This window comes from Armigeres subalbatus, chromosome 3, assembly GCF_024139115.2.
Source record: "Armigeres subalbatus isolate Guangzhou_Male chromosome 3, GZ_Asu_2, whole genome shotgun sequence".
NCBI classification, from domain to species: domain Eukaryota; kingdom Metazoa; phylum Arthropoda; class Insecta; order Diptera; family Culicidae; genus Armigeres; species Armigeres subalbatus.
This window is the reverse complement of record NC_085141.1, coordinates 189,529,329-189,554,644: the sequence shown is the minus strand read 5'-3', so window position 1 is coordinate 189,554,644 and position 25,316 is coordinate 189,529,329. Positions and strand designations below refer to the sequence as shown.

Below are 25,316 nucleotides of genomic sequence, written 5' to 3'. Positions count from 1 at the left end.
GCAGTAATAAAGTGGGATGTAGCACACCTGTTGATGCTCTTTTTTTCGTTCGACCACTTTCTCGTGCCCGTTCATGAGATGTCTTTTTTTTTCTCGTTTCAGGGTGATCATCAGAATCAATCGGCGACTGACTCGGCGTCACTTGGAAGAAAAGCACACAGCCGATCTCACACCACCGGTAAGTTTTGCGCTTCTACGATTTTGCAATGCTGGGTATTTTGTTTTCGTAGTCAACAATGATTATTGGGCGTGGGGTGGTCTGAATGGAGAGAAAGGAGAACCACCTATTAAATCACTATAGAGGGAATCTTGAAGGATGTCATTAATTAACTTCACTTTACAGAACATCATACCCTTTTGCTTTTCAATTATCGAAGGTAGTTAATATTCAAATCAATTCGAGTAGAAATTTAAGGTCATAAAATCCCGAATCTATTTGGAAAATCTTTAGAGGTTATTTGGATGATATGCCAAGAATAATTGTAGAAAAACAACTGGAAAATTTTAACGAGGATATTGGTTAATCAACGTCTTCTATTTTAATCTATGACAAATCGATTGATTCATTATATGAAGAATTTAGAAAGAAAAATCCGTGTTCTGTGGATTCCTAAATGGAGTTATTCGGTTAAGCAATGACCGAAACATGTGAAACTTTGGCATAGGAAGAGAACGGTTTCATTTGAAGGCCAAAATGAACCAGATGTAAAAAGAGTGGTAAAAACTACAAATAAAATAAATAAAATGAACACGTAGTTTCTGGACGGTCTTAAAATGTACATAATAAGCAACCATGCGTCTCCATGCCGTTTGGTATTATGTATTATGCAAATGGGGAATCGAATACTTTTATTTTTTCAACGGAATCGCTTGTCCGACAACTCGATTTTTTTATATGTTGATATGTTTTTGTATCAACATACCTTAAAAAATTAAAAATTAGTAATTGAAAAAAGTAATCAGAAAAAAACAAATTTTGTTAGTTTTTATATAAAAACCAAACGAATAAAAGGGTAGCGGGCTTAGTAGTCATATGGCTACTGCTTCTGCCTCATACGCAGGAGGTTGTGGGTTCAATCCCAGGTCCGTTCCATTCTCCTACTTTGTATCTTTCTCTTTATTTCTCATGTTCTAGCAATCGCTAGAACTGGAAATGGACTTCCATACCGTTTCCATTATTATTATACCTATACCTTCAACTTGAGTATTCTATCAGTAATCTGCTAGAATTGGAAATGCCTCTCCAACCTAACCCAGAAATTCCAACAAATTCCGCATGAACTCGTGGTAAGTGCAGAGGTATATTCGGCTTGCAGTGGGCGAGTGATTGCATCATCATTTCCTCCCCCTTCCCTACATTGACTTGCATTCTGACGTGGCAGGCGCCAGTATGACCTAACAAATGAGATCACCAGTACTTGTACATTGAAGATGTGAGCTAGTCCCAAGCAAACATCTGTTGGTTCCCTGTGCAAAAACAGCTGATCTGGTCATAATGGAGTAGCAACTACGAGCAGTCAATCAAGCTCAAGCTCAAGCTCAAAAACCAAACGAATAAAAGGGTTGCGTATTTTTGTTTAAACTCTTACTGTTTTGCTTTTATATCATGACAGGAGATTAAAAATTGATGCAGTAGTTAAAAAGTAATGATTTTGAAGTTGTGACTCTCAGAGTGAAAACCGCTCCGAAAAGTTTTATTACGCTTTTCTAATCGGTTTTATGTATCGATGTTATGCTTAAGTTTGACTTTTTTTCTGTCTCCTTCCTCACCAACTCCAATAGACAACCCGTAACGCTGGGTAGACCCTTTAAGTGGTGTGTTACGGGGTAAGATCTACCACGGTTACATTGACTGCTACAGGCAAATCCTGACTCAACGGATACCTTCCTCATTATCCAACTCCGTGGTACTTATGAGAGGGTCGCTAAGTTGGTGGTCACTCGTTAAGTAAGAACCACATCAACACCTCCTTCCTCTCTCTAGTTACGGTGAAGATGGGCGTGGGCAGGAGTAGTAATCCTCATCAAGGACCACTCCCCTTCTTGATTTCTGATAGCATTCTAGATAAGGATCTCAAAAGTAAAACATGAGTATCACTAGTGTCCAATCTACGAATTACACCGTAACAATGCTAATGCCTTCCTCACACCACACCACCACTCCAATGGTCGACCAGACGTTTCAAACAAACATTTAGTATGTAGAAGAAATGTGTTGTAAAACATCGAAATCAATCACTTCGAAAAGTGGTCCTCACGACCTACGATAATTAAACCCACCTAGTCCCTACAAAATGCAACAGCCAAATCTTTGCTAAAAGCAGGCTTCTAGCCTGTACTGGAATTTCTCAATTTCAATGAACCGCATTTGTTCGTAAACCTGTGTTATTTTCCATAAAGCTAAAGTAAATAAAAATCCTAAAGGTCATCCTAATTTAAAGTTTAAAATTTGAGGAGGAAGTAAGATTGGCAGCCAACAATCACGTGTTCTAAGTGAGTGCTTGTGCTGCTGCTTCTTATTGTGCTACCAGAGTTATAATTTTGCGGCAGACGGAAAGAAATAAACGACATACCGTCGATGATGGTACGATCGGAAACTTCGTTTCTTCGTCCATTTTTTTCTTGCACCTTATTTTAATGAGCTCAACTGAAGTTATGGTTTAATAATGCCTTTGGTTAAGTTTCTTGAAATAAAGTTTTCTTTGTAAAAAGGTTCAACCGCATAGGATTTTGGATAAACAAAAGTTTGACTTCAGATTTCAACCTTTTTCTCAGAAAAATGTAACATATCATTACGAAAAACTTTTCTAAAGACATCAAGTGTCTAAATTAGATAAGAACGTAGAGAAATAGTTGTTCCTGCTTAAATGCTGAATCGGACCATTAGACGAGCCGGTGGTCTAGTGGCTACCACTTTTGCCTTACAAGCAGGAATGCGGGTGTCCAAGCTCGTCCCTATTTAAAAATAAAATGGTCGGGGTTCTGTCAAAACACACCAAGCGGCTTACTGACTGACTTGTGATATTTTGATCGGTAAAGTAAAACGTAAATCATTTCATATCAATTCACTTACACAGTTGTTGTAGGATATCCTTAGTTATGCGGTAGTGAAAAATCTAATACTATTTTAAATCAATTAAATCTGCTCTAAGCGTAATCTTGGGCAAAAAAATAAGTAGTTTTTTGTTGGCGTTTTGTTCGATTTGGCAGAACCCCGACCAAATGTGGTTTGGACTTACATCACTTTTCTTGGTGAATCTTCGATCTATGCTTTAGTTTATCTACCCTACCCAATTAACAAAACTTTTTTTGTCTTTATTAAATTAATATTCAGCCCTAGCCTGACTCATCACTAATGAACAAAACTTTCTTTCCTTGGTATTGTAGTGATGCACACTAACACTCCCCTGCTTTCCCAACTGACTGTAAGGACTTGGCCTGCGCAGTTCTTAATCTAGATTTGTGAGCTGCTGAAACGTGTACTTCGAGAATAGGTGTTTAATCCCAATCCATATTCTCTTGGATCGTAGTACAATTTACACCAGACCTGATCAATCACGGATTAGAAACCATTGACATGTACAGTTCGACACTGTTGTTTCATAAGGGCCAATGTCGCAAACGTAAACAATGCCTTTTGCTGCAAATTCCTCAACAACTAGGACCGCTCCCAGCTAACAACCACTTGGAACTGGTGGCGCTCCACGCCTTCTATCGAACGGAAGTGGAAAATACCGCTAGTAGTCTCTAATATTCCTGAAATCGAGTTATTCTAAGCTATGCTAAGCTAAAATGCTAAATCAGACCATTGTGCAATGGATCTCCGAGCCTTCTAAAAAGTTCGGTTTATGAAAAAATATCTCCTAGTTTGTTTTGTTTCTTTTCTTTGTCTATTCTCACCTACATTTGTTTCATTGTCACCCCCTATGACAGTTTATACGAAGACAAAAATATGACCAGAACGAAAACTTTCCAAAGCAAGGCTATATGGTCCAATGCACCGAGTTCATCATTGATGTTTGAGCGGTGCGCTGTTTACTAAGTATGAATACTTTTTCATTCATCGAGTTCATTCAAGTGTTCATTTTTAGTAAACAGCGCACCGCTCAAACGTCATTGTGTTCATTCGGTGCATTAGACCATATTGAGGGGGTTCGAAAAACCAATTTTGCTCCACCAATCTTATTCTGGTTAATATAAAATTATAAATATTAAATATTAACAATAATATTAAATATTAATAATAATATTTAAAAAAATATTAAACGTAATAAATATTCGAGAATTTAACTCTGATTACAAAAATAGCATCGTACTCTTGGAAATATTAGAACTTGCAAGGCAAATGATTCTTGACATATTGTGTTCGGGTTTATGATAAAGGTTTGTTGCGAGGTGCGCTTGTCAGTAACAAGCTCTGTTTGATTCCCTGAGCATGCAAATTATGGAGACGCATGGTAGCACATACATATGGCGGATCAAACATTTTTGCCTCTCGCGTGCATCAAAGTTGTTACGAAAACGAACCTTCTATAAGAGGCTCGGAGACCAATAATGTTAGGGTAAACTGAGGTAATATGCACCCCCGAGTGTTTCCCATATGTTTCGTTAATCTGCTTCTAAGCTTCATCCCATTTATCAAATTAAGTGAAGAACTGATCACTGTATCAAAATTTACAAAACTAAAGTAAAAATATATCGTGAAACAAAATTATTTTTTTGGCCTTTCAAGTGGTATTTTAGACATATTTCCAGCTTGAAGCTCCAGAAAACGACCGATTATTTATATGGTGGTGTTCTCGTAACTTCCTGGCAACCAGCATCTCAAAATGCGGTATATTTTCCCTTCATCGCAAAATAAAACCGATTGTTTGTACTATACCATCGAAGGACAGCCCCTCCAAAAGGGTGAGCCAAGTGCAAGATGTGGGCGTTAAGCTTGACAGTGAGTTCACATTCCGAGCACACTATTGCGATTTTATTTCTAAGGCCAATTAGCAACTTGGGTTCGCCTTTAAATTACCTGCAAAGTTTCGAGACCCACACTGCCTGCGGTCCCTGTACTGTTTAGGAATCCTATAGTGAGAGATATGCAAATACTTTTCCAGACCATTTAGCAACGCTGTTACTTTTATTAGCAAACGCTTCCAGCACTTGCCGCAGCACAAAATGTTGAAGCTTGTATATGACTATGCATTTGATAACAATTTGGAATATGTTTGTCTGTCCACTAACATTGTTCAAATAAGCATTGTCACTAAAATAAAAGTGCAATACAAATAAGCAAAACACGATACATAAACTAGATTACTTCTACTCGCGAAAGTAAAACAAATTGTTTATTCGATAAAACTTTTATCAAAATATATCTCAATACCGCTCAATCTGCAACAATAACAACGTTCATTTGGCACACGTTTTGACAGTTCTCAACGCTCGATTGGCTCACAATGGCCGCTATCGCATATCTCTCATTGTAGGATCCCTAGTACTGTTTGCTGTTTCGATCCATTCTGGTCAGAGGCGTCGCGTGATCAATTTATCAACCTGTGCACCGTTTGATTGAAGACTTCATTCATTCAGAGAAAAACGCGTTTGAAAGGGATCTGAAATGACATATCCAGTATAAACGATTCATCTTCACGAGTGTTTCCCATATGTTTCGTTAATCTGCTTCTAAGCTTCATCCCATTTATCAAATTAAGTGAAGAACTGATCACTATATCCAAATTCACAAAACTAAAGTAAAAATATATCGTATTAAACACAAACTAAACTTTAAATGTCAGTGCGTTAAATTAAAAAAAAAATCAACCACCAAGAGAATAGTTATGCTTTTCAATATGACAGATAAGATATCTGTCTATCTATTCAATGGAACGGTATCTTTTATTTTTAATTCAAGTCATTTCGTACAATGAGACGAGTCCTAATTGTTATATGTTATATCGTTAGACGGCTAATACACATTTGTAATTAGCATGTCATACATATCAGAAAAATGGGGTCTGTACAATGAAGTTTATAATCTAAACGTTCCTGAATTTTAATTATTCTATTTAAAATTGGGAGTTCACAAATCGCAGGGTCAAAACTGTAACATATTGGGTGTTATGTTTCAGCTGTGTATTTTCGAATAGCTTATGCTATTTAAAAAAAATGCCAACAACAGTTCTTAAAGCTTAAACTCCGCTGTAACTTAAATTAAATTATTCGGCTAGTTACTCAATACAACCCATTGTTGCCTATTGAAAAATTGGCCAGATCGGACTATGGGATCGGAAGCTATGGCCAAAATACAAATTTATACGAAAAAATCGCGTTAAAAATGTCACTCATTTTTCGGGCTTTAATGCTTTTAATAAATAAATAAATGTTAACCGATTTGCTCGAAACAAGTTGCATTCGACATAGAATCCTGTCCCATTGTTTCCTATTGAAAATTGGCCAGATCGGACTATGGGCTTAGAAGTTATGGTCAAAATACTATTTATTGTGAAAAAGAGTGCAAAAAAGTCTAGCTCTCTTTTTAAGCACTTAGACTTCATCTATTCACTCGCGCGTACAATTGCATCAGAAGTTATGGTGAAAATACTAATTTTAAAACTTCAAAACAAAATCCCATTTTTTGCACTTATGCTCATCCGATTTTTTGCACTTATGCTCATCCGATTTGTTTGCAACAAATTGCGTTCGGCGATAAATTTTGTTAAGCCTATGAACAAATATTAAAAATAAGACCAATCCACATATTGGTGTTATTTTAGATTTTTCCAAACCTTTTGAACGAGCGATAAAGGCACCATCACCGCTAGGTGGATTAATCTGATTTCTTTTTACTAAAACTGTAGTTTTTTCCTGAGTTGATTGCTCAGAACCGGCGGTCTGACACAGTATTTTAAAACTAGATGAATTTCTCCGTCGAAACCTGGCAAAACCAAAAAAATCGGTTGAAATTAGACAGAGTTATGGTCATTTGAGTCATACAATACCGACGTTTTTTACTTATTCCAAAATTGCGGTAGGAACCATTAAAACCGGAGTTCGGGAATCCGAGATTTAGTTCTGTCCCTCCGTTATAAATTTATATATTCACTTACCTCAATTGTTGATATTTAGTTAATTCATAACTGTTTTTGCTCGGCCCAATCAATGGTCGATTCTTGAAAGGATCGTTTTCTCCAATAATTTACTCATCCATGGTACCATGGCAACTGGGCGGCATGAGTTGTGATCAGACGCTGGTTCCCAGGCTTTTGAACAGCTATTACTTTGACCTGCCGCTATTCTTTTTTTTTTTTTTTTTTTTTTCAAGGAGAATGCATTTACACACTAACCCAGTACACGTGCATTGTAGTTGCCAAACTACCACACGGAAGTGTACTGGAGTGTCGGACTCGACCATACCGGTAATACCGACTAAACTCCCTTGGGCTCCACCATCGTTTCCCCCAGGAACTACCTCGCAGTACTACTTCTGGGGGGGATACCTGCCGCTATTCTGGAGGTACGGTGTTGTACTCCATCCAGTTGTACAGGTCCAGTAACCAGGTTTTTTTGTGATATCTGGGAGAATTTAAGAAGATCCGGGATCAGTTATTGATTTTCGAAACAGCGGTTCTGCTGGTACGGAATTGGGACAGACTTTTTTTTGAAGTTGAATATCTATCGATTGGAGTGTTCGTCTCTCTCGTTGGTGGAAATACGGTTCCGTCTGTTGCGAGCCGTTTTCCAAATGTCGAATTCGTTTTTAAACCTGGGTCAGTGCCAACCCGAACCCTGAATAAAAAACGTTTTCAGTTCCATCTGTCATTGGATATGGTGGTGTGCGTGGCATCGTGTTTGTTTTGATTCGAAACATATGATCGACACCATACCGGACTTTACCAGTGCACTGGCAGTTTGTGGGCCACAACGAATCAGATCATGATAAAATGATCAGGTACGCGCTCTGATTTTCGCGAATTACGAAATTTACTTTTGGATGGATATATCTACCCCAGATTCTCTATTCCTTTTCGCTTCTTCAGGAATTCCTCCGTAAGTTCTTGCAGGCATTTACTTGGAGTTTCTTTCCGGATGTTTCTTCAGGTATTCCCTCGGAAATTTCTTCAGTAATCTATTCAGAAGTTCCTTTTCTTCCTGAAGTTACGTTCGGAGCTCGTGAGTTCGTTAGGAAAGTTCTGAAGTTCCTTAAAAATTTCCTTCGGAAGTTCCTTCAGAAAATCTTTGGAACATTCCTTCAGGAATTCCTCCCAAAAATACTTCAAAACTTCTTCCGGAAGTTCCTTCAGTAAATCATTTGGAAATTCATTCATGAAACCCTAATCAAATTCATTTAGGAGTTCCTCCAGAAGTACCGTCAGGAATTCCTCCGGAAGTTCCTCCAGAATTTCCTCCAGGTATTCCTCCGGTGGTTCCTTCAGGAATTCCTCCGGAAGTTCCTCCAAGAATTCGTCCGAAAGTTCCTCCAGAAATTCCTCCGGAAGTTCCTCCAGAAACTCCTACGAAAGTTCCTCCGGAAGCTCCTCCAGAAATCCATCCGGAAGTTCCACCATAAATTCCTCCGGTAGTTCCTCGAGGAATTCCTCCGGAAGTTCTCCCAGGAATTCCTCCGGAAGCTCCTCCAGAAATCCATCCGGAAGTTCCACCATAAATTCCACCGGTAGTTCCTCCAGGAATTCCTCCGGTGGTTCCTCCAGGAATTCATTCCGAAAGTTTCTCTAGAAGTTCCTCCGAAAGTTCCTCCAGGAATACCTCCAGAAGTCCTCCAAAGTTCCTTCGGAAGTCCCTCCCGAAATTTCTCAGGAAGTCCCTCCAGAAATACCTCCGGAGATAATCGTGGAGGAGCTTTCGAAGCAATTCCTGGAAGAGCGTCCGAAAGACCATCCGGGAAAATTATTGGAGGAACATCCGAAGGAATTCCTGATGGAATTTCAGGGAAAATTTCCGGAGGAATTTCTGAAAGAACTTCCGAAGGAAATTCCGGAGAAATTTCTGGAAGGACTTCCGGAGGTACTTCTGAAGGATGTTCCGGAGGAATTCCTGGTGGAACTTTTGAAGGAATTCCTGGAGGAACTTTTGGTGGAATTCCCGGTGGAATTCTTGGAGGAACTTCCGAAGAAATTTCTGGAGGGACTTCCGGAGGAACTTTTGGAGAAAGTTCCGGAGGAATTCCAGGGGGAAAATTTTGAAGGAACTTCCGGATGGATTTCTGGAGGAGCTTCCGGAGGAATTTTTGGAGGAACTTCCGTAGAAATTTCTGAAGGAACTTCCGGAAGAATTCCTGGAGGAATAGCTGGTGGGATTCCTGGATTAACTTCCGGAGGAATTCCTGGAGGAACTTCCTGGAGGAACTTCCGGAGGAATTCCTGGAGGAACTTCCGCAGGAATTCCTGGAGGAACTTCCGCAGGAATTCCTGGAGGAACTTCCAGAGGAATTCCTGGAGGAACTTCCAGAGGAATTCCTGGAGGAACTTCCAGAGGAATTCCTGGAGGAACTTCCAGAGGAATTCCTGGAGGAACTTCCAGAGAAATTCTTTTAAGAAATTTCGTAGGAACTCTTGGAGGAATTTCCAGATGAAATTCTGGAAAAATATTATGAAGGAATACCTGAAATATTGCTCTAATGCATTCTGGGAAGAATTCGCAATGGAATGCATACAAGACTTCAAGGAGGAGTACCTGAACGAATCATAAGAATTCTTTGAAGAATTTCCGTATGATTTTTTGAAGAACTACTTAAATAAATAATTAATGGGGGAATTTTAGAACAAATTGCAATATAATATTTCAGTTTAAAACAAATTATCCTGGGATTACTGAAAAAAATCCTAAGGGAATTTAAATATAATGCAAATGTTGACAAATATCATAGGGAATAAAAAAATTCCGTAAAACGGCTTTCGATGCGCATTCTTTATTAAATGCACAAACAGTTTCGTTTTTACTCTGGTTTGTATTTCCCTTCCGCTTGTTTATTCCACCCATATGGTTTTGACAGTTAAAGTGCAGTTGTATTGGTGAACCTGGTGCGAAACCGTGAAACAACACAGTGCGAACCCGACAGCTTTGGGGTTGGAACTAGTGCGAACCTAGTTCCAACCTGAGCGAATAAAAAAACACTTTGACAGCACTTAGGTTGGAACTGGTTGCAACCTAGGTTGGAACTTTTTAAAAACGAATTCGACAAAAGTGTTGTCATTGAGGTTTAATTTAAAGCTACCTGTTGATGTATTAATCGTATTTAGAGGCTTCAAAAATCTTAACAGGCGTCGTTAAAGACTACTAAATGGGGTTAATGTATGCTAGGAAATGATGCAAAGCGGTTGAGCAAACATACAAATATTTCACATCGTATTATTGAAGTAGAAACAACATTCATTTTGACATCAAATGTTGGTTGGGTAAGTTTATGATTAGTGATATGTGAAAAATTATGATCTCGTAAAGAACAAAAGTGCGTCTTATCGGTACGGCAGCCAGTTAAAATAATATAAAAAATAACAAAAAAAGAATTCTAAAAATAAATTTGTATATGACAGTTTAGTTCAATTGTATTCTAATAATTGTTGAACTGCAAAACAAAATTACATTAATTAGAAACTGAATAGTTTGTGGATCTCATTGGACAGCATAACAATTTTCATTCTGATACTAAAAAGTTCAAAAGTTCAATTATGAAACTCTAACGAAGCGATGAAATATCTCCAACATATTTTGACACTACCAATAAACAAAAAGCTGCGATTGGATACAGAAAAGTGATCACTTTTTTGAATGCCTGTAACGGTGTAATTAGAAAACATATCTGGGAGTATGTGCCCCGCATGCAAATTCTTAGAGAGCCTTAAAAAACTCATTATGAAAAGTTAATAATTTATTTATTAAATGCTTCGGAAACAATGTTGAGTTGAGCTTTCTGTAGCTGGTGCTTCTTGCATCGTTGACGATATCAAAGACAGGCGAAAATTGTAACTTTAGCAGTCGGTTGTGGTCGCTGGAATTGCAGACAAATTTATGATTTGAAGATGGCGGCCAGTTTGACAATAATTTTTATTTCACCGAATTTCGGTCATTTTGGCAAACTTTTACAGTTTATTTGGTAATGTATTTACCGTAGTAAGTGATTAAGAGTTTTTACCGTACAAATTGTATTTTTTTTCTACCGAATACTGTAAAGCATGTACAACATTACTTATCGTTCGATATTTTTTTACACCATTACGGTAAAATAAATCATTTGTACCAAAATTTCGGTACTTTGTTACGTTTATCGAAGTATTTCGTAATTTTTTTACCGAACAGCTAAATGGAATATTAGTGTGTAATACATGGGGATTTGAAATTCTATACAAGGAAATGGTTTTCAAATAGCTTCCTTTTGTATTATATAAGATGTTGGAAATAGTTTCAGAAATGTCTTTTTGAGAAGTGCCCGGCATTGGGAGGTGTCCGGCGCTGGGGCATCTCCCCCAAAGTGATCGACTTATCCCCAAGCCCCATTTTTTCCAAATGAATTTTCGATCAATTCCTCCTTTCAATCAACCGCGAGGGCAGCAAAAGGTACACAAAAAACCCAGATTAATCCACCTAGCGGTGATGATGCCTTTCTCGTGCATCGTAAAATGTACTGAAAAAATCACATAGGAAAGGTCAAAAAAGCACTTTAGGGGGATAGATCGCATATTTTCTATCATTTTGCATGTTTTTGCATTAATCACTATGCATTTCCACCATTCCCGAGAAAAATTTTTTTTTTCGATTTTGAATTTTTTTTTCCAAGGGGGGACCCTTGGGAAAAAACAATGACTTTTCAATAATTCCGAAATGCAATGTCCGATCAGGCCAATTTTCAATAGCAAACAATGGGACCGCATTCCCCGTCGAATGCAACTTGTTGCGAGTAAATCGGGTAATGCTAAGTTCCAAAAAGTGTGTCTACAAAATTTGTACACATACACACATACACACACACACACATACATACATACACACAAACAGACATCACCTCAATTCGTCGAGCTGAGTCGATTGGTATATAACACTATGGGTCTCCGAGCCTTCTATCAAAAGTTTGGTTTTGGAGTGAAATTATAGCCTTTACGTATACTTAGTATACGAGAAAGGCAAAAACCCAGAATAATCCACCTAGCGGGGATGATGCCTATCCCGATTCAATCGTTTGGTTTCGCATTAGTGTGATACATTATAAAAATAATTGTCACCTTACGGTTCGATACAGCAGTTTTGCCTTTCTCATATACTAAGTATACGTAAAGGCTATATGATCGCTCCAAAAACAAACTTTTTATAGAAGGCTCGGAGACCCATAGTGTTATATACCAATCGACTCAGCTCGACGAATTAAGGTGATGTCTGTTTGTGTGTATGTATGTATGTGTGCGTGTGTATGTGTGTATGTGTACAAAATTTTGTAGACACACTTTTTGGAACTTAGCATTGGCCGAATCACTCGCAACAAGTTCCATTCGACTGAGAATCCTGTCCCATTGTTTGCTATTGAAAATTGGCCAGATTGGACTATGGAATTAGAAGTTATGGCCAAAATACTATTTTCTATGCGCAAAACACGCTAAAAAGCACTCACTCATATTTTTTGGTATTTTTTTTTGCACGAGAATGGCACCAACACCGCTAGGTGGATTAATCAGGGTTTTTTTTTATAACTTTTGATTGCGATTATTTCCAATAGTGATCAACTAGCATTTGTCCCCCGTCGAATGCAACATGTTGGGAGAAAGTCGGATTAGAATCATTATATGAAAAGTTGGCTAATGTTTTTTGGTTTTCATGTGCCAAAACATACGTATACACACAAATACGCACACACATACATACACACGGGCAGACAGACATTTGCTCAGTTCAACCAGCTGAGCCGATTGGTATATTAAACGATGGGTCTCTGAGCCTTCTATAAAAAGTTTGATTTTGGAACGAAATGATAGCCTTTCGCAAATGATATTTTAAACGCACAGTGAAAAACTACATTGGGTCACATGACAACGTGCAATCGGAACAAAGTAGAAAGAAAAAAGAAGCGTGAATAAATGTTCTGCTCTCTCAAAGCGTCGAAAAATTACGAAAGTCTGGCTTTGAATAAGCACAACGAAGCAAAAGCGTATTTAATATTTTATATTGATTAGGATTATGGCTTATGAAGATTTTTTCGTCAAATCCAATATCCAATATCAAAATACTTTGGAGCTATTCATACACCATGTGAACATTTTAGGAGGTAGAGGGGTATGAAGAATATCCATGGTTCACACAAATTAATGAAAAATTTCATGAGCAGATTTGCACGCTGATGGAAGGAAGTTACACATCTAAAACTGTTCGATATCTGTCCACGTGGTATGATAATAGCCCATCCGAGAAAAAAAAATCATCAAAGGATTAAACTAATGAATGACAAGTGAATTGAGGAACGTTTAGACTATAAACTTCTTTTTACAGACCCCATTTTCCTGATATGTATGCTGATTAGCTGTCTAATCATGCTTAATATATGTCAATTTTTTTGTTAACATATAACAATAAAGACTCCTTTTATTTTACGAAATGACTTGAATTAAAATTAAAAGATCTTCTTCTCCATTTGCATTACATCACATCCCCCACTGGGACATTGTCGCCTTGCAGCTTAGGGTTCATTAAGCACTTCCACAATTATTAACTGCGAGGTTTCTAAGCCAAGTTACCATTTCTGCATTTGTATATCATGAGGCTAACATGATAATACTCAACCGTCTAAGACGAGTTAAGTATTATTTTATTTTATCAGAATAAGGCCGGAGTGGCCTGTGCTGCACATAAAAGTCTTCTCCATTCAGCTCGGTCCATGGCTGCACTTTGCCAACCACGCAGTCTGCGGAGGTCCGCAAATCGTCCTCCACCTGATCGATCCACCTTGCCCGCTGTGCACCTCGCCTTCTTGTTCCCGTCGGATCGTTGTCGAGAACCATTTTCATCGGATTACTGTCCGACAGACGACTGCCTCCGAATTTCTCTGCTGGTATCGTTATCGGCGGTCACCAGTGAGCCCAAGTACACGAATTCTTCAACCACCTCGATATCGTCACCACCGATAGAAACTCGTGGTGGGTGGCTTACATTGACCTCTCTTGAGCCTCTTCCTATCATGTACTTCGTCTTCGACGTGTTGATGACTAGTCCAATCCGTTTAGCTTCGCTTTTCAGTCTGATGTAGGCTTCCTCCATCCTCTCAAAGATACGTGCCATGATATCAATGTCGTCGGCGAAACCAAATAACTGGACGGACTTCGTGAAAATCGTACAACTCGTGTCAATCCCTGCCCTTCGTATTACTCCCTCCAAAGCGATGTTGAATAGCAGACACGAAACACCATCACCTTGCCGTAACCCTCTACGCGTTTCAAAGGGACTCGAGAATGCCCCTGAAACTCGAACTACGCACATCACCCGATCCATCGTCGCCTTGATCAACCGTATCAGTTTATCCGGAAATCCGTTTTCGTGCATTAGCTGCCACAGCTGGTCCCGATCGATTGTATCATATGCGGCTGAAGTCGATAAATAGATGATGTGTGGGCACGTTGTATTCGCGGCATTTCTGCAATACCTGACGTATGGCGAACACCTGGTCTGTGGTAGAGCGTTCACCCATAAATCCCGCCTGGTACTGCCCCACGAACTCTCTTGCAATTGATGTTAGTCGGCGGCATAAAATTTGGGAGAGTACCTTGTAGGCGTATCAGCAATGTGATTGCGCGGTAGTTGCTACAATCCAGCTTATCGCCCTTTTTGTAGATGGGACACACGACACCTTCCATCCACTCCTGCGGCAGAACCTCATCCTCCCAAACCTTGGTAATCACCCAGTGCAGCGCTCCAGCCAGTGCCTCACCACCGTGTTTAAACAGCTCTCCTGGTAGTTGGTCAACTCCAGGGGCTTTGTTGTTTTTCAGCCGGCCGATCTCCTCCTGGATTTCCTGGAGATTCGGAGCCGGAAGTCGCATGTCCTGCGCGCGTGCTCCTAGGTTCATTACCATACCGCCACCGTTTTCTGCCATATCGCCATTCAGGTGCTCTTCGTAGTGCTGCCGCCACTTTTGGATCACCTCACGCTCGTATGTAAGAAGGTTCCCGTTTATGTCCTTACACATATCGGGCAGTGGCACGTGGTCCTTACGTGAACGGTTCAACTTCTCATAGAACTTTCGTGCGTTATTAGCGCGGTACAGTTCCTCCGCCTGTTCACGGTCTCGATCTTCCTGCTGGCGCTTTTTCCTCCGGAAAATCGAGTTTTGTCTGTTCCGCGCCCGTTTGTATCGTGCCTCGTTCGCCCTCGTGCGGTGTTGCAGCAATCTCGCCCATGCTGCATTCTTCTCCTCAACTAACTGCTCACATTCGCCGTCATACCAGTCGTTTCTCTGATCCGGAGCCACCGTGCCTAGTGCAGCGGTTGCGGTGCTTCCAATAGCGGATCGAATATCTCTCCAGCCATCTTCAAGAGATGCTGCGCCTAGCTGCTCTTCCGTTGGGAGTGCCACTTCCAGCTGCTGCGCGTAGTCTCGGGCTAGTCTACCGTCTTGTAGCCGCCCAATGTTTAGCCGCGGCGGACGACTCTGACGCGTGTTGATCACCGTCGAGAGTTTTGAGCGCAGACATACTGTAACGAGGTAGTGGTCGGATTCAATATTCGCACTGCGGTAGGTGCGTACGTTCGTGATGTCGGAGAAGAATTTACCGTCGATTAGAACGTGGTCGATTTGGTTTTCCGTTACTTGATTAGGTGATTTTCATGTGGCCTTGTGGATATTCTTGCGGGGGAAGAAAGTGCTTCGGACTACCATTCCGCGGGAGGCTGTAAAGTTTATGCATCGTTGGCCGTTGTCGTTCGATACGGTATGCAGACTATCCGGTCCGATGACCGGTCTATACATTTCCTCCCTTCCTACCTGAGCGTTCATGTCACCGATGACGATTTTGACGTCCCGCAATTGGCATCCATCGTATGTCTGCTCCAGCTGCGCATAGAACGCTTCTTTCTCGTCGTAGATCTCCCTTCGTGTGGGCAGTGCATGTTGATGATGCTATAGTTGAAGAAACGGCCTTTTATCCTCAGCTTGCACATCCTTGCGTTGATTGGCTGCCACCCAATCACGCGTTGGCGCATCTTTCCCAGCACTATGAAGCCGGTTCCCAGCTCGTTGGTGGTGCCACAGCTTTGGTAGAATGTAGCCGCTCGATGCCCGCTTTTCCACACTTTCTGTTTTGTCCAGCAGATTTCCTGCAGCGCTACGACATCGAAGTTGCGGGGATGTAATTCATCGTAGATTATCCTGTCGCAACCTGCGAAGCCTAGCGACTTGCAGTTCCATGTTCCAAGCTTCCAATCGTGATCCTTTATTCGTCGCCTAGGTCGTTGCCGATTGTATCGAGACGTATTATCTTCTATGTCGTTCGTAATAGTTGTTTTTAAAGGCGGCTTATTGGGCCTGCGCAAACCTCCTGTCTCGTCGGAGGGCCGTCGTGTCAGGGCTGTTTAGCGTCCCACCTAACACCAGGACTTGGGCTTGTGCGCTTTGAGCGGCATACGGTCGCTTTGGCGGAGCCTACTTGCGGATTCATGCAGCTTTTTATAGAGGTTTAACAGGGCCCACTGTCAAACCCCACCACATCCTAGGCAGGCGCCACAACTCGCAGATGGCCTGGGGAGCGATCGTCAAGCCCTTGGACATAGTCCCTGATGCCCCCGAGTGACCAAGTCGAGTCAAGTACGAGATACTGAAGACGACCACACAGTTGTGGTCGAAATACGTATCTGCAAAGATATCGAAATAATTGGTGGAATCAAATGAAGTTACTTAACTCGTCTTAGACGGTTGAATACATTCCACTAAAAAGAGCTTAAAATATGTTTTATGGTGATACTATATGCCAAGGGAAGTCTAGACAATTTCAAATCCGAATATTGTCTAGACTGGGTCCGGGAATCGAACCCAGCCACCCTCAGCATGGTCTTGCTTTGTAGCCGCGCATCTTACCGCACGGCTAAGGAGGGCCCCTTAAATTAAAAGATACCGTTCCATTGAATAAATCGATAGATGTCCTATATGTCATAATAAAAAGCATAACGATTCTCATGATGTTATTTTTTTTAAGTTTAGTTTGAGTTTAATTCAAAAAAATGGGTTGTAGCTTAGAAGCAGATAGACGAAACATAAACGATATATGGGAATCACGCTTGCAGATGAATCGTTTATATTGGATGTGTCATTTCAGGTCCCTTTTATACGCGTTTTTCTTAAAATATTCAACTTTTATCAAACGGTGCACAGGTTAGAGAATCACGCGACGCCTCTGCATGAGGCTAACCAGGGAATGTAAAATAACAACATTGCCAATGAAAACAACATTGTTCTCTCTTGTAAAATGTTGGGACAAACTCAACTCGCAATAAGCGTTTGTCCCAAACTGTAACAGAATAGGACAATGATCGCCTTCTGCGCATTTAGCGAGGTACTCGGTTTTCGATGATGTTTTTGGTTAAATAAGTATCAGTTATCAATCTTTAAACATAATCTTAACCATCTGTTAACATGATTTGTGTTTTACTTCAGAAATATACAAGTTATCGCAGTTTAAAAAGTTCACAATAATTACCTCTCCATGTTTGTTGCAAATAAAATGGAACGCAACATTGTCTTTATCCTCTGCAGATGAGGACACAGAGTTATCGCTATTCTCTTTTGTTGCTTGTTTTTTGCATTTTTCAGCGACAATTACATTTCTTGAGGCGATAATACTTTTATGTCCGGGAATGTCGAGACATTTTCCAAACCGAAATTTGTCTAGACCGGCACCGGGAATCGAACCCAGCCACCCTCATCATGGTCTAGCTTTATAGCCTCGCATCTTACCGCTAGGCTAAGGAGGTTCCCCTGTGAAGCGAGCCGAGTCCTCTCTGGAGTGGCCTCAGCCATCTCCAGCTCCTAGGGAATGTGATATTGTCGGTGGAGAGAAGAACAAGCTCTACCTTAACTCTAATTTATTAATTCTAATTACGTGCTATATATACATTGTCAGGTAACTATCGAGAGGTAAATATTCATAATTATTTACCCGTCGATGAGCTGCCTGTTTTTATCATCCTAAACTACCTCGACGGGTAGTTGGTAAAGGACAATGTAGTGGTAGATCACCACATTACTCATCCCCTATGAGAAAATAAATGATTTACTATTTAAATCATTTATTTTTTCGGATCAACTTCTTCTTCAGCAGGATGTGTCGGTGTGCAAATAATTATGCAACAATGGTGTTTTGGCAATCCTGCGCTATGAAGGTACCTCTCGAGGACCGGCAGTGATCAAAGGATTGCAATAACGCCCTCATCTCGAGAAGGATCATTACATCCTGTCAAGAATACCTACTTTTACAAACTGCTGTCAATTCGATGCGTGGACCTGGGTGCAACTTTTACCACATCTTCTATCGTATCGGCACTGCCGACTTCCGACTTCTTCGAACCTCAGTTCCATTTCCTGTTCCGTTTATGCTCCTCTGATGTCCAACGCATCCCACCGCTGCCACCAATGAAGCGAGCCGAGTCCTCTCTGGAGTGGCCTCAGCCATCTCCAGCTCCTAGGGAATGTGATATTGTCGGTGGAGAGAAGAACAAGCTCTACCTTAACTCTAATTTATTAATTCTAATTACGTGCTATATATACATTGTCAGGTAACTATCGAGAGGTAAATATTCATAATTATTTACCCGTCGATGAGCTGCCTGTTTTTATCATCCTAAACTACCTCGACGGGTAGTTGGTAAAGGACAATGTAGTGGTAGATCACCACACCTGGTAATCAGGTGTTGGCATTTAAAGCTCACTATAATTAACTCAGTAAATGCGTTCAAAAGATTACGTTGAGAGCCGGTTATGATTATGTGCTCCATGAAAAATAGACTTGAAAACGCCTGGAGGAAGAGTTTGATATGTTTTAGTGTATAAAAGCTAGGACGAAGGAAAGTTACCCTCTTTGTGACACCTTGTTAGTGAAGCCACAAAGTTCAGCATGCAATTCTAGTATAAGACCAACAGGAAAAGTTTTCATCATTCAATTTCAAATATGCTATGCTACTAGAGTAGGACGTGTATGAATTTGTATAGGTAATTGAAATAATTTCATTTAGAAGGTGTTCATTATGTCACTAATCCTTCGACCGTAACAATGAAATATAAAAGCTTATTTCCGATGCTATTTTTCGAAGCAGTGTTCTTCACTGCAAAGTTCAATTGTTGAATTATAGCGAGTATTACTTGTCAAGGGAGATATGTATCACAATAAATAGGGATCAGTCTGTAGTCTGCTGGTATTACATTTAAATAAACATAAACAAATAAACTATAAAAATTTGGAACAATTCACTTCAAAATCAAAGGAGGAAAAGGAGTTTTTCTTCGTTTAAAAAAAATCTGAATACTAATTAATGAGTTTAGTTTAATACTTCTACGTGAAGTTAAAGGATATACAATGATATGGAAATGATAATATCATCTTCCAAACTTAGACGTACATGTTCATGATATAATTAGATGCGAAAGTATAAAATTGACAGTTCCGTTAGGATACGGCAGGCATGAAGAATTTTTAGAAATTGTCTCGACTTCCCTGGGCATGAAGTAGGGTAAACTGGGGTAAAATGCACCCCCGGGGCAAAACGACCTTTTGGATTTTTTGGTGGTGTTTAAGACATACATTCAAGAATGTTTACTGCTAGATTCGTAGTTCGAGATGCAAACTACATGCGCTGTTGTAAATACTCCTGAAAATCTGCCGAAAATGTCCTTAAAAACGCCAAAGGGTCGTTTTGCCCCAGGGGTGCATATTACCCCAGTTTCCCCTATCCTCGTGTTAGATTCATAATATGAGAATCCAGAATGGTAATTGGCTTTGAAACACTGCAAATAATAACTGTGAAGGTGCTTAATGAACACTAAGCTGCGAGGCGGCAATGTCCCAGTACGGAGATGTAATGCCGACAAAGAATAGAAATAAGCACTGAAAATAAATGTGATTAATTATGCTGCTATATGCCATAAACGAGTTACTTTAACCTATGTATGACCAAATTCAGTCATGTCTGAGTTGATGCAACTAATCGGTCTAAATTGTGCTACTCGGAGCAGTAAATACCCAGAGTCATTTTATCATTGAAATCCCATATTCGAACATAAACGTACTTTTCATTAAAAGTACCAAGCGTCTCCGCTACCGGTGACCTAATACATACCAAGTACATTGCAAAAACTTGTTTTAAATTGTGAAGTTCGTGCATGAGAGTAAAAAGTGAGAGTTCAGAAAAATATATTAAGCTCTTTTAGTGGAATGTATTAAACCGTCTAAGACGAATTAAGTACTGTCCATTTAATTCCACCAGTTAATTTTCGAAAATTAACTGGTGGAATTAAATGGACAGAAGTGAGAGTTGTTAAAATCGTTCATTAGTACATTTACCATACTTTCTACATAAATTATCAAGGAAAATCCTTTGATAACGCACGCAATGCATGAACGCTCCTTTTAAATTAAAAAAACATATTCGATTGAACCGATCAGTCTAAACGCTAATTGGTTCACGTACTTAGACTCATTTGTTCTTGTGACTTTTTATTCTTTAAAACGCCACGTAGCAATTGAATTTAATTGATTCTCCCTTGAGATTTGAATTAGATGTTTTATTACAAAATCAACAATCCTCCTGTCACCAATCAGTGTATCGATGTCGTCTGAATTGCTCCTCATAATCGAAGATGGAATAGCATGACAAAAGTAGACAGCTTAATTTCCTATCAAAATATTGAATTTATGGGGATATAATACAACTTGACCTTCTCTCGATTCCTTCGGCAGCCCTGGTGATCGTTTCACCATTTCCATTCGCCCACGTTGCCCCTTCCATTTTCTTTTGTCGCGACATGAATTTTCCTTGTTACTCATTGTCCTTGAGCGGAGGCTGTTGATACTGCTCTTTCTCGTCGTCTTGCCAGCCGTGGACAGATTCCAAGAACGCAAAATAAGAGGGTGAATTATAATGAGTGGGCTGCTGCTGATGTTGGGGTTTTAAATTAATGACGTAGAACCGTCGTCAGCTGGAAAGATAAAAAATATTTCACCGGGGGAGGGAAGGTGGCGATGATTTGTTGGTTATTTATCAGACGTTGACACCCCACGCCCATTTTTTTCTTAATTTGGCTCCAGGTTGATTCAAGATCACAAAAAATATCAACCATTAGTTTCCTCGATTATTTTACTTAAAATGGTCTTCCTCTTTTGTTTTTACAGATGGTGTCCCCTTGCCAGAAGTACCTGCCGAATCGGTGGTTGCTAAGGAGGTGGTCCAACAGGTGGCGTTGGTTATACCAGAGAAGGCATCCTCCTTCAACGTTCATCCGGAACGGCTATGCCAGGATCAGTGCTTTTATTGTGGGGGCAAATTTGGCCTCTACGATACGCCGTGTCACATTGCGGCTATGAAATCCAGCGAACGACAGCAGAACATCCTTGCAAGTAAGTAAATGTTTTATGCTCTACTGACTCGCAATTAAAGTGTTTTGAGAGTTTTGATTATTATTTTCTAGTTTCATTATAATTGGAATAATTTGGGTTTCATACATTTAAAAATTACATAGTTTTCTTAGTAATATCGATAGTAATATCTGTCCTCTTCCATACTTCACCAGTAATTCATTGTTTTCCCTGGGTGTGCAATTAGAAGAATCTCGCTGGTCACGATGAAGGGGTTCTTGATGGCAGTACAATGGTCTTATATGCCACCACCTTCCGAAATATCTGCAGCACAAGTCTCCGCCTAGTCGATGAAGGACTTATTCACCGTGACAAATTCCAGTTTAATCAATGCGCAGGCGAATTTTACCGCTGAGAAGGTGATAATCAGACTCTGTATCGGCACTTTCCACTTTCGGCTGAACCATCACAGGAGACGGGTTGTTAGGGCTGGGTCCGCGACGTTAGGCATAAGGGCCTGTTCAAATATTACGTAACGCGAAAAATGTTATTTTTAAGAACCCCCCACCCCCTCGTAACAATCCGTAACAATTTTCAGAACCACCCCCACCCCTATGCGTAACGCGTAACAAATGCGATTTTTTTAAATAGATCTTAATTTTAGTAGAATTTGAAGGACGGTGCAATAAATTATTATCTTTTGCATAGGGGAAGTGTACCGGTTTTGGCCAACTTACTGCCTATTTTGGCCAACCCTGAAAAATACATATTTTTCCAAAATAATCGATCAGTTAAAAGCAGCGTTGAATCGTGAAGGATATATCTCTTGTTGGAACTAATTAAAACCTCCCGAATTGCTTTATTGGCCAAATCGCAAAATTGGCCAAATTAGGAACATGGCCAAAACCGGTACAGTTTTTGAATTTAAAAAAATATTTTTCCCTTTGGAAATAATTTGTTACGCGTAACAATATTTCGAAGACCCCCACCCCCTATATTTTGCGTAACAAAGCGTAACAAAAATCAAACAACCCCCTACCCCCTATTGCGTTACGTAATATTTGAACAGACCCTAAGTACGTTAGGCATAAGGACGTTAGGCATAGGTACGATAGGCATAATGAACGTTAAGCATAATGTACGATAGGCATAATGGACGTTTGGCATAATTCTGCCTTCTTTATGTCATAGGCAGTTCTTTGGGTCATTTTATTTCTAACGTACATTATGCCTAACGTCCCTTATGCCTAACGTCCATTATGCCTAACGTACTTATGCCTAACATCTTTATGCCAAACGTCGCGGACCCTGCCCGTCGCGGGTATACCCGTTAGGGCTCCAATCACCATACAATTCTGTTACCGTTAGACCATAGAATTCTGCGAACAACACTCTACGTGCAAAGGTCGTTGCCGTTCAATCAGTCTGTAACATTTCTCTGCCAGTTTTTCGAACAATATTGTAGTTTCGGAAACAGTAGATTATTAGCTCAAGGTTCGCTAACCTGCTGGATGATGGTTATAGCCATTACATCGAGGTCGCTTTTTACGCAGGTCGATTTTACGCAGATTGTAGGATTTTTGCGTTTATTTAGGGTGTATATTAGGTACGGCTTAAAAGTCGAAGATTAACAGAACTTTCTATCGACAATTTTTCAGCAATGCTGGGCTCAGAATCGTCAAGAGAAAGATTTGATTAGCTATGGCTTTTAAACACCAATCACATTTTATAGAAGAAAATATGATAGGGAATTATGCTTATACCAAATTAGAGCATTCTGAACCGGAAAATTCTTGATTTGGCACTTCTCTGGAAGCAATGTACCAACTTTTTGAATTGTGAAAATCGATTTATAAAAATGCTATTAAAAGATAGATAGAAGATGAAAATAGAGATTGATATTGGATCGCTTAAATTCTGTTGCGAAAATCGAGGATTACTTTATCTATCTCGCTCTCCAAGTACTGAGCCGATATCGCACCTAAGCTCGCTGGTTGTTATCAACACTGTCCAGTCGGCTGACCGATGCAGGCCTGGTAGCGGGTCACTTTTTAGTCGGGTCAGTCAGTAAAAAGTCTCTTTTTTCGACCTCAAGTCACTAAAGTCACTTTTTCTCGGAAAAAGTCACTATTTTTAACTATTTTGAGGCTTTTGACTATGTTCCGGGAGTATCGTCATCTAATGAGAAAAAATGTTGAAAAAAATTGAAACTTTATCCGTCAAAAGATGCTTTATTTACGAGCCAGTTCGCGAGAAGCGCGACCCCCTCTTGTTTCGATATTCTCTGATTTGGATGAAATTTTCACGGTTTGTTCATATATGTAAGAGAAGACATTTTGCAAATTTTCAGATTTTTTCATTGAGGGGAAGTAGGGTAAAACGGCCCTTCAAAAATTATTGTTCAAAAATCGCCGAAACCAAAAAAATGCAATAACTTTGGCAATGACTGACCGATTTTATTTAAATTCTGCACGCTTTTTCTACTCAATTAGTACTTTATACCAAGTGGTTAATATGGTTATAAAGTTGTTTACTTTAGGAGAAACTGAACTTTTTCGTTAAAAAATTGTCGTTTTTCCAAAGGGAATATTTTTCACCAACAGATCTAGGATAGAAAACTAAACCCGTAAGGCAATTAAGGTACTAAAGAGCTTTCATTTCATATATAATTCAGAAGCGCCAACTCAAGAATTTTTAAGAAAATCCTAATTTTCGGCAACACTGTTTATTCAAAAGAAAATTCGAACAAATTTCGACCCTACGTATGTTGATGTTTTCCGATCTGGTGAAAACTGTTCAAACTTTTTTGTCTAAGTAGAAACTAAAAATCAGGATTTTATTAGGGGAGTGTAGGGTAAAATAGCCCTTGAAAATAAATGTCAAAAAATATATCAATTTTTTATGTGAGTTCTAGCAGAAAATACATACCAGTTCTAATCGGGTGTATATATTTTCAAGGGTTGGCCAATTTTATCTCATAGGTAATGGAATACCCTCGATTCTATGTTTACACAACTGTGTGAAAAAAACTCCAAAGTTTAACAAAGTTGCATTCATTTTGCACGATACGAGAAAAAACTTTTTTTTCTACAACGAGCTATTTTTTTTTTCACGGAGAGCGTAACAATGTAATGTGTATAGGATAGAGTATACTATTGTCTGACGATTTTAAAGCAAACCCCTCATGAAAATACTTCAAATTTCAGGATACACGTTTCTAAGTTTATAAATTGTAGATCGCTTAATCAATTAATTAAAAGATTACCAAGCAAAACTGTTTTATTCTCGGCTTAATTTACACCACCTGAAAGTGCTTGAGTATCTTAATAAGACTGTGTAGTTGATGTGTAGAAAGGATGCTTTCAATACCAGCCTTTTTCTCTTAAAATCTTTTCTAACCTTATATGAACATTTTTTCCAACCAACCATCCAAGGTGTGGTTTGCTAAGAAGTAGTACTTGGGTAGTAACAGCTTGCAATACTTTTTGAGAAATCTATCTATTGCTTTTTCACCGAAGAATAGACTACCGTGTTGAAGTACCAAAACAAATGTTCACACTTCCGAATGGATGGAAACTAGCTAAAGCATTGGATTTTGCTTTACGTCGTTCTTGAACCATCGTTCTTGCAGTTAAGACGTCACCCATATATGGAAGAACTGGTGGAAATATATTTTGGTGGAACAATATTTTTGAACGGGAGTTTAAGACGGTGCTAGGTTTACAATACCTCTGCCGGAATATTATATAAATGACATGACTAGATAACCAGTT

General features: G+C 39.5%; 1 protein-coding gene across 4 annotated transcripts in view; it reads left to right on the top strand.

The window, feature by feature from the left end:
- LOC134219091 (uncharacterized) overlaps positions 1-25,316 on the top strand; it is a 123,554-nt gene that overhangs the window by 77,008 nt on the left and 21,230 nt on the right. For all 4 annotated transcript variants that reach the window (XM_062697785.1, XM_062697784.1, XM_062697782.1 and 1 more), the window contains 2 exons: positions 103-178; positions 21,361-21,585. In XM_062697785.1, coding sequence (XP_062553769.1) covers positions 103-178; positions 21,361-21,585 — 301 coding nt within the window. The remainder of the gene's footprint in view (positions 1-102; positions 179-21,360; positions 21,586-25,316) is intronic.